The sequence below is a fragment of the Marmota marmota genome, unplaced genomic scaffold, assembly GCF_001458135.2.
Source record: "Marmota marmota marmota unplaced genomic scaffold, marMar, whole genome shotgun sequence".
NCBI classification, from domain to species: Eukaryota; Metazoa; Chordata; class Mammalia; order Rodentia; family Sciuridae; genus Marmota; species Marmota marmota.
The window spans coordinates 3,516,540-3,528,754 of NW_026000272.1; the positions used below are offsets into that span (position 1 = coordinate 3,516,540).

The window sequence follows — 12,215 nt, forward strand, 5'->3', positions numbered from 1 at the left end:
AAGTAACACTGATACCTGACTACATCCAAAGATAGGGTCCTATCAGGAGAAAACACCATTCCATGTCCCTTTTGAAGTGCTTTTATTTTCCAAATGGCTTTGGTTGAAACATAGTTCTACAAAATCAGAACTTTGCCCTTAGGTGCTGCAGAGACCACTATAATACCCCATTTCCCTGAGAAGTCATTCCCCTCTTTCAGGACAGAAAAACTACAGGTCTCATTGGTTTGCAAGCAAACAAGTCAAATTACTGTTCTTGTTTCAGTAGTACATAGATGGGACATGTTCATCTTATCCTCAGTGGGAGGAAGTACATCTCTTTATTTATGTTTACTCTTACAATGATCTTGGTTTCTGAAGCATTCTTACAATTTTTGCACTTCTAGGTTTGAAAATAGGAGTACTTCTAAACTGACCAATGTCTAAAACTGCGTGTATGTGAATAAAATTTAGGGAAAATTGAAATTTTTTGAACAAGTCTAAAATTCAACCTACTATAAAGTATATAGTACTACAACTACGATTTCTTTCTTGCTCAAAAATATATATATTTGTTAAAGGTCAGAGACCACCTTTTATTCATCTTTATATCCCCAAGACTTAGCACCATGTCTGGTGCATATTAAGTACCCAGTGTATTATTGCTGAACTGGACACAATCAAATTATAACTCATGCCTTGTTTATATCAAAAGAAAAAATCACAATAGCTTGGACTAAAGGCATATAAAGAGAAAGACAAATGTTAGGCTAACTTGGCCAGTATGACTGGACAATAAATTGAAATCTGAGCTTCCTGGCTACTAAATCAAAAAGGAAAAGCTCGTAAGTTAACAAGTTATTTTTATATCGTAGAAGGAAGCATATCTTTATCCATTAAATGAAGTATATGAGACATTAAATGCCTGTGAAAAGGAACCTTTTATGTGAAAAGGAACCTCTCATTGGCTTATTTACAAGAATCTTTGAGGAATAAAACAAACCATTTTTTCACCTCCAATTTTCCAGAAGATGCACAGCTGCTTCTCACATGCTTCTTATGATAACTACAAAAGCAAAAGCATTGCACTAACATCTAGCTTAGTGAAGACATGTCTACGTGTTGAGTTAAGGGTCTACGCTAATATAATCTGGGTGTGTGGCTGTCTTGTGCATTTATGACCTAGGGGTAGAGCTGTGATATCCTGTAAGAATCAACTGTCATCTCCCTTAGGATAGCTTCCTCAGAGAGCAACTATCTCAAAGGGACTTGTGACACAAACTGCATAGCAGGCAATTCAAGGTTGAGCTCACTGGCAACACTTTGTGAGTTACTAATTAAAGGAAGATCCATATGCTTTACACAACATAAGTGCTGTGGCTTCAAGTAGGAATTACTACGGTCACTGACCTGACAAAATCTGGTAAGTTCAAAATTCCCATGAGGTATGGTTAAGCATAGAGGACACATAGACACATGGCCTCAAGAAGTCCACTATTCAACAATCACCAACTAAAAGTCCAGTGCAGGCAGCCAGATAAACTCTGTGCCTTCCTACCATTGGAGATGGGCAATGTCCATTTCTCAAGATGTAGATATGAAATCCACTGCATAGAAAACCCAATGGGGCCTGAAATGCATTCATATACTCCTACACAGTGTGCTCTCATTATACACCATAGCAACTTCTGATTCACACTAAATGTTCATTTTCACCCTCCAGAGCCTTAGTAATCCTATTAAAGAGGAAGGTATTCTTGGCAGTCTTGATCGAACATCATAAACACGGCAAAGATGAATTTTAGCCATTTCAATCAATTATAGGTTTCTTTCAATTTCGCCAATTCTTTACTTCCCGTTCTAGATAATTGGTTGATTCCTTAAAGGTAACCTCTGCAGCCATTATTTTCTAAGTAATCACTATTTCTCTATCATCAAGGAAATGCATTTTCCAAGTATTTTCAGGCATAAATTACATGTCTGTTTTGTGGCTCATGACTAACAGCAGTCCTTCATTTAAGCTTTTTGCCTTTCATTACTTTAGGAAATGCAAACTTCCCTCAGTTTGCTTCTAATGCTATCTACACAAATCAGCAGTATAATTTCATTGCCAAACTAATGTGCGAGGAAGCTATTGTACCATAGTATTTCTTTTTAATAAAAGAAGCAAAACAATTGAAGTTTTAAAGTTCATTTTCCCTTTCATTTTATTGGGGATAAACTATGTGATTTAGTAATTCCTTTTTTTCCAAATTTAATATTTTACAGTTAATTTCTCTAAGCTGTAAGTTGCTATTTCTTCTTTATTCTAATTATAATAATGACAATACATTGAATTTATGTAGCACTTTACAGATTTCAAAGCAAGGTTTTCCAGGTTGTTTTCATTTGTTCCATAAGAAATTATGTGAGTCAGCAAAGTAACTTTGGTGATCATCTGGCCTCTACTTGTCCTAGCACAAATGACTTTGGGTAATGCACTTAATCCTCTCTTCATCTCAGTTTCCTCCTTCTTATTGAGCTGTGAAAGCCTTAATGTGTTACTATTATTATTAATTGTTATGGTCCACTTCAGAAAGGAGGAAACTATGGGTTAGAGAAATGAAGCTTCTCCCTGATAGTTATCTAGCAGGTAAACTTATTGAGCCTTCTGATTTCCTGTCAGAAGATAAACAACTTCCTGTTACAGATACAGAATCGCAAAGAATTGGGTACAAATCCACATATACCACATGGGAGTATATGAAGGTACAGAGAAGCCACTTCACTTCCCTGACCTAAAATTCCCCAAGAAAAACGTGGGGGAAATTTGTGCTCCATTTATTGTAAGGAACTAAACAAGCACATCCAGAAAACCCTAGCACAGTTCCTGGCATACAATATGTGCATGCCAGTTCCTTACCAGCCATCTACACTAACATATCTTCATTTTTATGAGGTACTTTTAAAGAAATCCTTTTAAATAGTGTAGCACAAACTTATAAGCCCCAGAAAGAAGTCCCCCACACAACAACCAAATTTGGAGAAAGTCAACATTTTCCCATTCTGAATGTGGTAGAGGCAAAGCAAAAAAGGAAAAGAAACCATCTAGGAACATGAGAGATCACTATTTCTTCTTTCTGTCAAGAAAGTGAAATAGTTCCTAACGACTAGTTGATGAACCATTGATGATACCAGACAAGTGATCAGGTCATGGTTTACACTTTGTATAGCAAGATGATTCCCAAAAGTCTTGATTCACTACCAGAATTTTTCATTTTCAGCTTGTAAGTATTTCTACTACTATCCCAGGGAAGAGTTATGGTATGTCTTCATTTCTACCAATGGACTGTTAACCAGCTCTAGGACTCCCATCACCCCTGACACATCCAGGTACTCCAAGGACATCCACCTCAGTCTTTGTCTGGGGTGTCTGTGGATGTGCACAACAGCTGCAGTGTCACAACATGATGGGAAAAAGAGGACTATGTCCCAGTGATTTCCCAGAAAAAAAATTGAATATGGACACAGCACAAGATGAGAACTGATCAAAGCAAGGATGAAAAAAAAAGTTACTAGGTCACAAACTGTTAGCATAATTACTTTCCTTCATAGTTTTTGACTCAAGAATAGAGACTTTTTCCCCATAAATAAGCACAAAAGACAGTAAATGACTAATCACACAACAGGCCTGGCCCTGAAGTAGACTAAATGTTCCCATCTGTGTCGCTACCTGATGTACCCTTGTAGTATCAAAACAGATGGTTTTTGAAAATTTCTGACAACACTGAGAATGGGTATTTTTTTCAACTATCTTCTCAAGAATACAGTGCTATCATCTAAAAATATACATGTATGTATATAAAAAGTCTTGTTAAGAGATGGCAATCGCCCTAAAGGTGCATGACCATTGAACCTTTGTGACTTAAAGTTATGAAAGGAGAATACATCAAGGGTTCTTCACTACATAATAGGGTTAAGGATGGAACAGATATAGAATTTGAAGACGAAAATCTCTCTGTAGAGCTGTGTTTCTAACCCATCCAAAGATAAGATGTAGAACTAATTCATTTGGTCGTTCCTCATTTATCTCTGGAAGAAACAAACTGTCTATCATCCTTTGACCTCACCTCCAAAAATGGAGGCCACAACTCCCTGCTCTGATTCCAGTATTCCTTCCACTTTCTATTTTCCCTCATTCTAATGTTTTATCCCCATCTTCCTACCTCTGACTCAAGATTCTTTACCTATGCTCTAAGTTGTGGTTTGTATGTGAGGTGTCCCCCAAAAGTTCACATGTGAGATAATGCAAAAAAGTTTGGAGGAGAAGTGATTGGGGTTATAGCCTTAGCCTAATCAGTGAGTTAATCCCTGCTGGGATTAACTGAAGTGGTAGGGTGTGGTTGGAGGAGATGGGAATTGGGGCATGGCTATGAGTATATATTTGTATCTGGCAAGTGGAGACTCTCATGCTTCCTGATCACCCTGATGCTCCTTCCCTCCATCACACTCTCCTGCCATGATGTTCAGCCTCACCTTGAGCACTGAGGAATGGAGCCAGCCTTTTATGGACTAAGACCTCTGAAACTGTGAGCCCTCAAATAAACTTTTCCTCCTCTACATTTGTTCTGGTTGGGTCCTTTAGTCACATCAGTAAAAAAGCTGACTAAAACTGGTATTTTAAAAGTCTCTCAGGGAATTTGTTCCACTTAGCATCACCTCTCTCTGCCCCTACATCCTCTACCTTCTCCTTCTTCACTTATGTTGGTTCCTTCCCATGGATCTCGAAACATGCTCATGTTTCTCTCACGCAAAAAAAAAAAAAAAAAAAAAAAAAAAAAATCCTCCTGGATGTAATTAATCACTTTACTTTCTAACTTATCTTTCTTCCTTTATCCATACAAAATCTCTTCTGCAAGATGAAGTCTATATTGACTGTCTCTCTTTCTTTACTTAACCATTTCTTGTTTATTCTCCAAACCCTGGCAGTTTGGCTTCCCACAATGACTACCATCAATGAATAAAATGACTCTCTGTAATGTAAATAATAATTCTCAACTGCCAAATGCAACAGTTTCTTTACAATCCTTGTCTTTCCTGATTTATCCAATGCATTGTAACTAGCAAATCCTTCCTCCAACAATTGTTTGTTCCCTTCGTTTCTATTAAATATTTCTCTGCTAATTCATATCCAACCTAGCTGATCATTCTATTTTAGTTTTTCCTGGCCTTTGTTTTTACCACCTGTTTACTTCTTAAATGCTGCTATTCCTCAGGATTGTCTTTCCCCTCTTCTTACTCTATATTCTAATTTGATGATAGTATTAATTATTGTAGCTTTCACTGCCACCTTCATGCCAATAGCAGGTAAGTCTCTGTCTTCCCCACTCCCATGAGCTCCAGATTCATATATTCAATGCCCACTGTGTATTGTTTTCTTGATATCCCACTGGCATCTGAAACCCAATATACTCACAGCTCACTGAATCATTTTTCCCTCTACAACAAGATGTTCTCCTCCTAAACAATTTTCAATGATATCATCATCCTCTCAAGTAAAAAACTCAGGAATCATTTATACTTATTTAATACTCTCCACACTGCCCAACATCATCTTTAGAAACTGTAGGTCTCTCCTGTTGGGGCCATGCCCTGAATCAAAACATGTAGTGACTTCTTTCCATGCCCAGAATTGCGTTTAAGGTCCCTGGAATGATATTTCCCCTTCCTATCCTTCTAATGGTCACCATGCAGTTGGGCCATCACTTGTTCATGATGATCTCTGCCACTGGACGAAGAATTCCTCAAAGGCAGAGCCTGTGTTTTATTTCCTGTTGTTTATTGGTCTATGACAGTGATTAGTGCATAGTGGGACTTCAATTAATGTTAATTCAATTAAACATATATCTAAGTACAAATGTAGTATATAAATTGAATTGATTTGAATAAGAAAAATGTTTTTTTTTTTTTTTATGAATTGTGCTAGTACTGACAAATTGAAAATCAGTAGCTTAGGTGACCTAAGCCTCTTTGTCAGGTTTCCCACACTTGGCAGGTACCCAAGTATCTCAATCAAGAACTCCTTACTTGTTCTAAATAAGGCAGAAAGATTCTAGTCTCACTAGCCACCAATCTAAACAACTTATTTTCTACTTTGAGGTAGTATCTGACCAAATCTGTCCTCATTAAGAACTATCCTTTTCCAAAAGTCACTATCCTTCAATTGATGCTCTTCTCAAATCAGAATTCTTGAAAATTTTCTCTATTGTCATTTTATTTTTACATCATTTTTGTTTCATTATAGAAAATTACACTGGTACTAAATTTCAATGAAAAATGAAACAGCTGCCAGCAATTGAATAAGATCCTTCCATCATAATTTCTTCCCAGACTCCTCTAACCTCCACCCCTAGTAGAAAGTTCAGAGGCAGACATTGTAAAATAAATACTTGTCTTGTAAACATAGCAGTTTCATCTCTATTGGAGCTACATACTAGCCAGAATACCACTAGAAAATTGGCCTAACTAAACTACCTCCTTGGGTTGAGGCAATCTCCTAACCCATGATTATTAACCACCAGGAAAAAGATTGGCTTTTTCCTTTATCTTAGGACAGTGATTTTCAAAGAGCACTCAAACCACTGAACAGCTGCTAAAAACCAAGTGAAAAAAAGAAAGCAATGTTCTTGCAATGGGTGGCACTGATTGGGAAGAGAAATAGGCATATCTGTTGACATTCTGATGAAGTCTTCAGGGTCTGTCTGGCTGAAAATCAAAGTCCTGGAAAACACAAAGATGGGGCATTCCTTGCTGCAATAATTGTAGGGCAGTAACAGGTTCCTTGGAGACAGGAAGTCTCACAGGTCTCCTTCAAATCTTACCATACTTCTCAAAGAACATGGACTTTGTCTCTGAAGACTTCCTCAGAAAGTTGTAATTACTCCAAATACAGCATATATATGTATTTCACTTGTAAAATATATTATCCTAGAAATTACTTAGGTGCTTTAAAATTAATGTTGATTAGTGATTTCAAAAACATAGTAAGCAACCATTTTCTAGAAAGATAAATTACATACATATTCAGCTACCTTGTAGGGCTCCCCAAAAAGATCAAAGCCTGAAGAGAAGAGATCGTCTTCTTGCTGAACTTCTTGATTCCTCCGCTCCCATTCCCTTTTTTTAAGTGCACTACGGTCCTGTTCATAGTGACTGAAATGAAAAAGAAAGGACAAAAAGAAAAAAGGTTAATTAGTCATGTGAATCAATTAGATGCCCCTTGTTATCAATAAGAATAAAAAATGCAAGTCAACACAATCCAAGTTGATTCTGCAACTGAGGGCAGAATCATTTCTTTATTCCCATTGGGTTGAAGATCCTAGATGATTCTTCAGAATAAAGAAAAAAAAAACAGAAACTTGCATAGTAGAAATTATACTCAGGACCATGCAAGTATGGACAACTTCTTTCTCTTTGTCCTTGTTTATTACAAGTTACTGCATATACCCCAAAAATCAGTCCACTGTGCAGAAAAGTTATAAGTTAAAGTTACATCATGTTGCCAACTGCCTAGGGCTCAGACTCCAACAGCTGTCACAAATTCCCAAGGGAAAGGAATTACCTCTATGGAGCTGCAGATAAACTGGAATTCTGTCCTAAGTCCCTAGGCAGAATTAGCCTAATGGAATTGAAGGAGAGCTGAAACTGTCATTTGTAGAAATGAAACATGGACTAATGGATAACTGAAAAATCTCATACACTGCCTTTTTGGTGGTTGTTGTGTTGGTCTTTCTATAGTTTACAATAAGAATCTAAAAGCCTACAAGGGACACTCATTATAAAGAATGGAACCAGCAATGAAATAAAGGATTTGCCAAAAGTCTTGAATGGCCTAAATGCACAAATGTCTTAGAATAATTCTGTGACTCATCACATTTCAGTCTTTCCCACTGTAATATCAAAAGCTTCCAGACAACAATTAAGGTATGTTCTGGGACCTTAGGTGTTAAATAATGGGACATGTCCTGATTGAGAAAATTATTTTCTTCCTCATGCTAGACTGCAAATTAAACAGCAATCTGAAAGTCTGATAGTATAAGTTGAGTACCCCTAATATGAAAATCTGAAATTCATCATTTTCCCCAATCCAAAACATTTCAAGTGCTGATATGATTCTACAAGTGAAAAATTCCACATCTGACTTCAGGTCATGGGGAACAGGTAAAATTCAGGCACACTAAAATATTTTATAAAGTTACCTTCAGGCTAAGTGTGTAAGTAAAGTAAAGTTCATATGAATATTCATATGATAAGGAATACTCAAACTGTAGTGGATTTTGTTCACTGTTTTTTTCTTCTGCTTTTTTTGTTAGGCTAATTCAAAGTGAGTACATACACACTGAGCAAACTTAAATTATATAAATATACATAAAATGCCTATCAACCAGGTGCTCTGTAAATGTTGGTTTTCTTTCCCATGTTCATATTACAATGTTAAGAATTAATTAAATACTTGACATGCACATGAGCATAACAGCTAAAGGAATTACAAGAGAATTACCAATATAAAAGTATAATCAACAGGTTTTGAATACATCCAAGACCTTAATACCTGTCATTGGTAGGCTAATTTTCTCATGAATATCATAATTTTAATTTACGAAATAAGAGCCTAGAGTATGAATTAGCTATGCAGTTAAACTAGCTATTGATATATATAGAATGTATGATGTCACTACACTTAATTATCCTTCTTTCTCCACAGGACTTCTTGAACTGTCAAATTCAAAGTGTCTTTAATAGCCATATCTTCTGGATAAACAACACTTATTTCTTTTTTCCATTTTAAGATGGTGGCAACATCTATAGGTTTTTTTTTTTTTTAATGCACTGACACTTTGAAAATACAAACAGTGCTGGACACAGAAGTGTTCACTTGGCCACTCATGAGTATGTTCAGCAAGTATTATTGCTGAATGAGGAAGGCAAAGAAAACCTCCAGATACCTACCCAATGCCTGGGCCTCACCTCTCTGCCTGTCTGAAAGATGTCAAGTTCAGATACTGGAAGGCAGCCTACCATTTGTACTCTCAGATGCCCTTCAGAGATATTATATTTTCTGGTATTATCTTTCATTCCCATGTACAAGTTAAGATCAGAACTTCAAGTAGTTGCCAAGTGCCCACTGTCTTCATGTTGGGGGCAGATATGCAATCAAGCAGGTGTAGTGACATCTGCAGCCCACTAAGTGTGCAGCACCAGATTGTGCCTGACACCACATATCAGGCAAGGGTAGTCCAATCCCATCAATTTATCAAAATGTAAGAAAGACAGAGTGCCGGGGGCAGGAGTGGAGTAACAAATTAAACCAATATTTAGAGGTGGGGGGAGGATTTGTGGCAAAGGAGAAAAGGGACAACTAATATTTTGGCCTTCCTTAGCAGATGATTCTCCACACACAAACGAGAACCAAAGTCTCTTGCTTTGAGTAATGTGAGCAAGATGTCAGTTTTCCAGTTATCTGTTCATTTCATGCACCTGACAGCTCAGAATGACAGGCCCATAGATCACATTTAATTCTCCCACGAAGAGAACTGAAGTGCTTTGGTCTCTTGGCTTTGCAAACTACCTTCTTTCTCCTCTGAGGGAAAGATATAATTAAAACCCTGAAGGAGAAAAAAAAGGAGAAGGAGAAGAAAAGGAAACGTGCTTCAACTTGCATGACAACCCTTCAAGCGGCCAGCAGTAAGGGCACTTTCAGGGCTTTAGACCCAGCTTTGATTTGTTAGGAGGCTCTTGGCTGCATTTTGCATCAGTTCATTAGCTACCAAATTCCAGACGCAAATTTGAATAGCAGATTGAGTGTGCACACGGGTGTTATCTGTTGCAAGCAAAACTGCCTGCTGCATTTTTTAACACATCTAACAAAGAACAGTTAATTCTCATATCTCTGGTGAGAATGAATTTCCTCTCCATAGAGTTCCACTGCTCTTGGAAGGCAACCAAATAGCTCCAACTTTTTCCTTTCTCTCTCAGCATGGTGTTGTATTGAAAGCTTCACATGGCGAGGTCTAATGAGGAATGAACTACATGGTGATGAGGCTTTCAGTGTACAACGTCACTGATTTCTGACTGAAACCAACATTACTAATTTGAAGCACCAGCTAATTAAAACCACAGCTATGTATTTAGCCTCTTGTTATACCTACTGCAGTTTATAATTATGAGGACCTCTTTATCTACTCAATTAAAGTTCTTATGATTCAGGCAGGTTGTGTTTGAACTTGTGAGCCCTGCAGAGGCTGCAGGAAAGCATATGCCTGTCCCCTGATGATTTGATGTGGCTTTATATTCCCAGGCTTGTTTTCCAAAGGAAAAAGTGCTCCATACCTACAAAGAAATGCTCAAGCCAGAAACCAGAATCATTCATCATATTATTGGTCTGAACAATCTGAGTTTATTCGCAGTAATGAGGACAGGATGAATCGGGCCTATCAGTGTGAAAAGTCATCTTCCTATTGAGAAGATAAGCCAAAGACTCAATGCTAGGACTCAGCACTCTTAGGATGTAAGGATGTTTTGTCAATACTTTTTTCCTGGATATAATGAAATCTGTCACATTAGGATGATATGAAATCCACTGACTACTACTCCAAACCAAATTTACTCTCTGGGTTAATTAACCAAAGGTTTTTGTCTTCTCTCTCTACAGCCTATCTTTTGGAATCGCTAATTTGCTACATCCATACTAGCTGATAGACAAAGGACATAAAGAAGAAGAAGTTCCATTAAGGTCTTCTGTTAATCACTCTGGTGCCAGGTATGATGCTGAGAAACTTCACCCTATCATGGGGCTTTTATGGTGGCTGTGATTTTACCTGCATGTATGCTTCCCTGACCTCCCAAAACAGAAACTCTTCTCTTTACAGGAGAAAACTAAGGTACCCATAAAATGACGGGAGCTATCCCAAGTTCTCATCAAACCAGTGGCAAAAGAAGATTTGAATCTGTTTTTCTTCCATCTTCAGGTTCAAGTAATTTATTCTCCTTATTGTCTTCTTTCAGATGTTCCCCTAACCTTGTCCTTAAACTTGATCTTGTATGGAGGTAACCCTCATTTTGTACACAACAAGCCCAAGCTACCTTCATGGGATAATAAAACCTAGGGCATATGTAGATTCACTAAAATCTAGAGAGTTCAATTATGCCATTTTCATTAGCTCACAGTGGTAGCTCACTTGGGCAACAATGTAGGCTTGTCTTTTAGAACAGAGCTGTTAAAGCAAGAAGACACTTTAGTAATCATCTAGTTGTGGTGCCCTCATTTTACAGATGGGGAAATTAAAGTAAAAAAAAAAAAAAAAAAAAAAAAAAAAAAAAAANTCCCCTCCCATCTTCTCTCTCTACCCCATCTACTGTAATTCATTTCTCTCCCTTGTTTTGTTTTGTCCCCTATCCCCTCACATCCTCTTATATGTAATTTTGTATAACCCTGAGGGTCTCCTTCCATTTCCATGCAATTTACCTTCTCTCTCCCTTTCCCTCCCACTTCTCCTCCTTGTTTAATGTTAATCTTTTTCTCATGCTATTCCTCTCTGCTCTGTTCTTAGTTGCTCTCCTTATATCAAAGAAGACATTTGGCATTTGTTTTTTAGGGATTGGCTAGCTTCACTTAGCATAATCTACTCTAATGCCATCCATTTCCCTGCAAATGCCATGATTTTGTCATTTTTTAGTGCTGAGTAATACTCCATTGTGTATAAATGCCACATTTTTTAAATCCATTCATCTATTGAAGGGCATCTAGGTTGGTTCCACAGTCTAGCTATTGTGAATTGTGCTGCTATGAACATCGATGTAGCAGTATCCCTATAGTACGCTCTTTTTTTTTTAATAGTAAAATTCCATTTATATAAGTACACGAGTGTTCTAAGCATTCCATTATTCTTTTGGTCTTAGGAAAATGGACCAGTGCTTATTCTTGTGGTTCTCTTAAATCTGTAGTTTATAAAATGATGTTGACACCAGTAATTCCAGTAATCTTGCTTGAAACAGACTTATTATTCCAGTGTAGAGACACCTTGGGATCATCTCATTCCCTCCACTTCTGAAGATGGTAGCAGAGATTCAGCTCAAGCCTATCTAATCACCTTCCAGGGAGTCAGGCAGACCCTCCAAGGGTCACCTCTCTTGCTTTGTTTCTATCTCACTTATTTCCCTTCTCTTCGAGTCCCCTCTTCTTATTATAATGACTTTAT

At 37.4% G+C, this 12,215-nt stretch overlaps 1 protein-coding gene across 4 annotated transcripts in view; it reads right to left on the reverse strand.

Moving 5' to 3' along the window:
- The window catches only part of Aff2 (ALF transcription elongation factor 2), a 465,019-nt gene that overhangs the window by 305,506 nt on the left and 147,298 nt on the right, over nt 1-12,215 (reverse strand). For 2 of the 4 annotated variants that reach the window (XM_015498021.2, XM_048797039.1), the window contains exon 2: nt 7,038-7,170. In XM_015498021.2, coding sequence (XP_015353507.1) covers nt 7,038-7,170 — 133 coding nt within the window. The remainder of the gene's footprint in view (nt 1-7,037; nt 7,171-12,215) is intronic. The other 2 variants (XM_015498023.2, XM_015498020.2) reach the window with 1 other exon arrangement.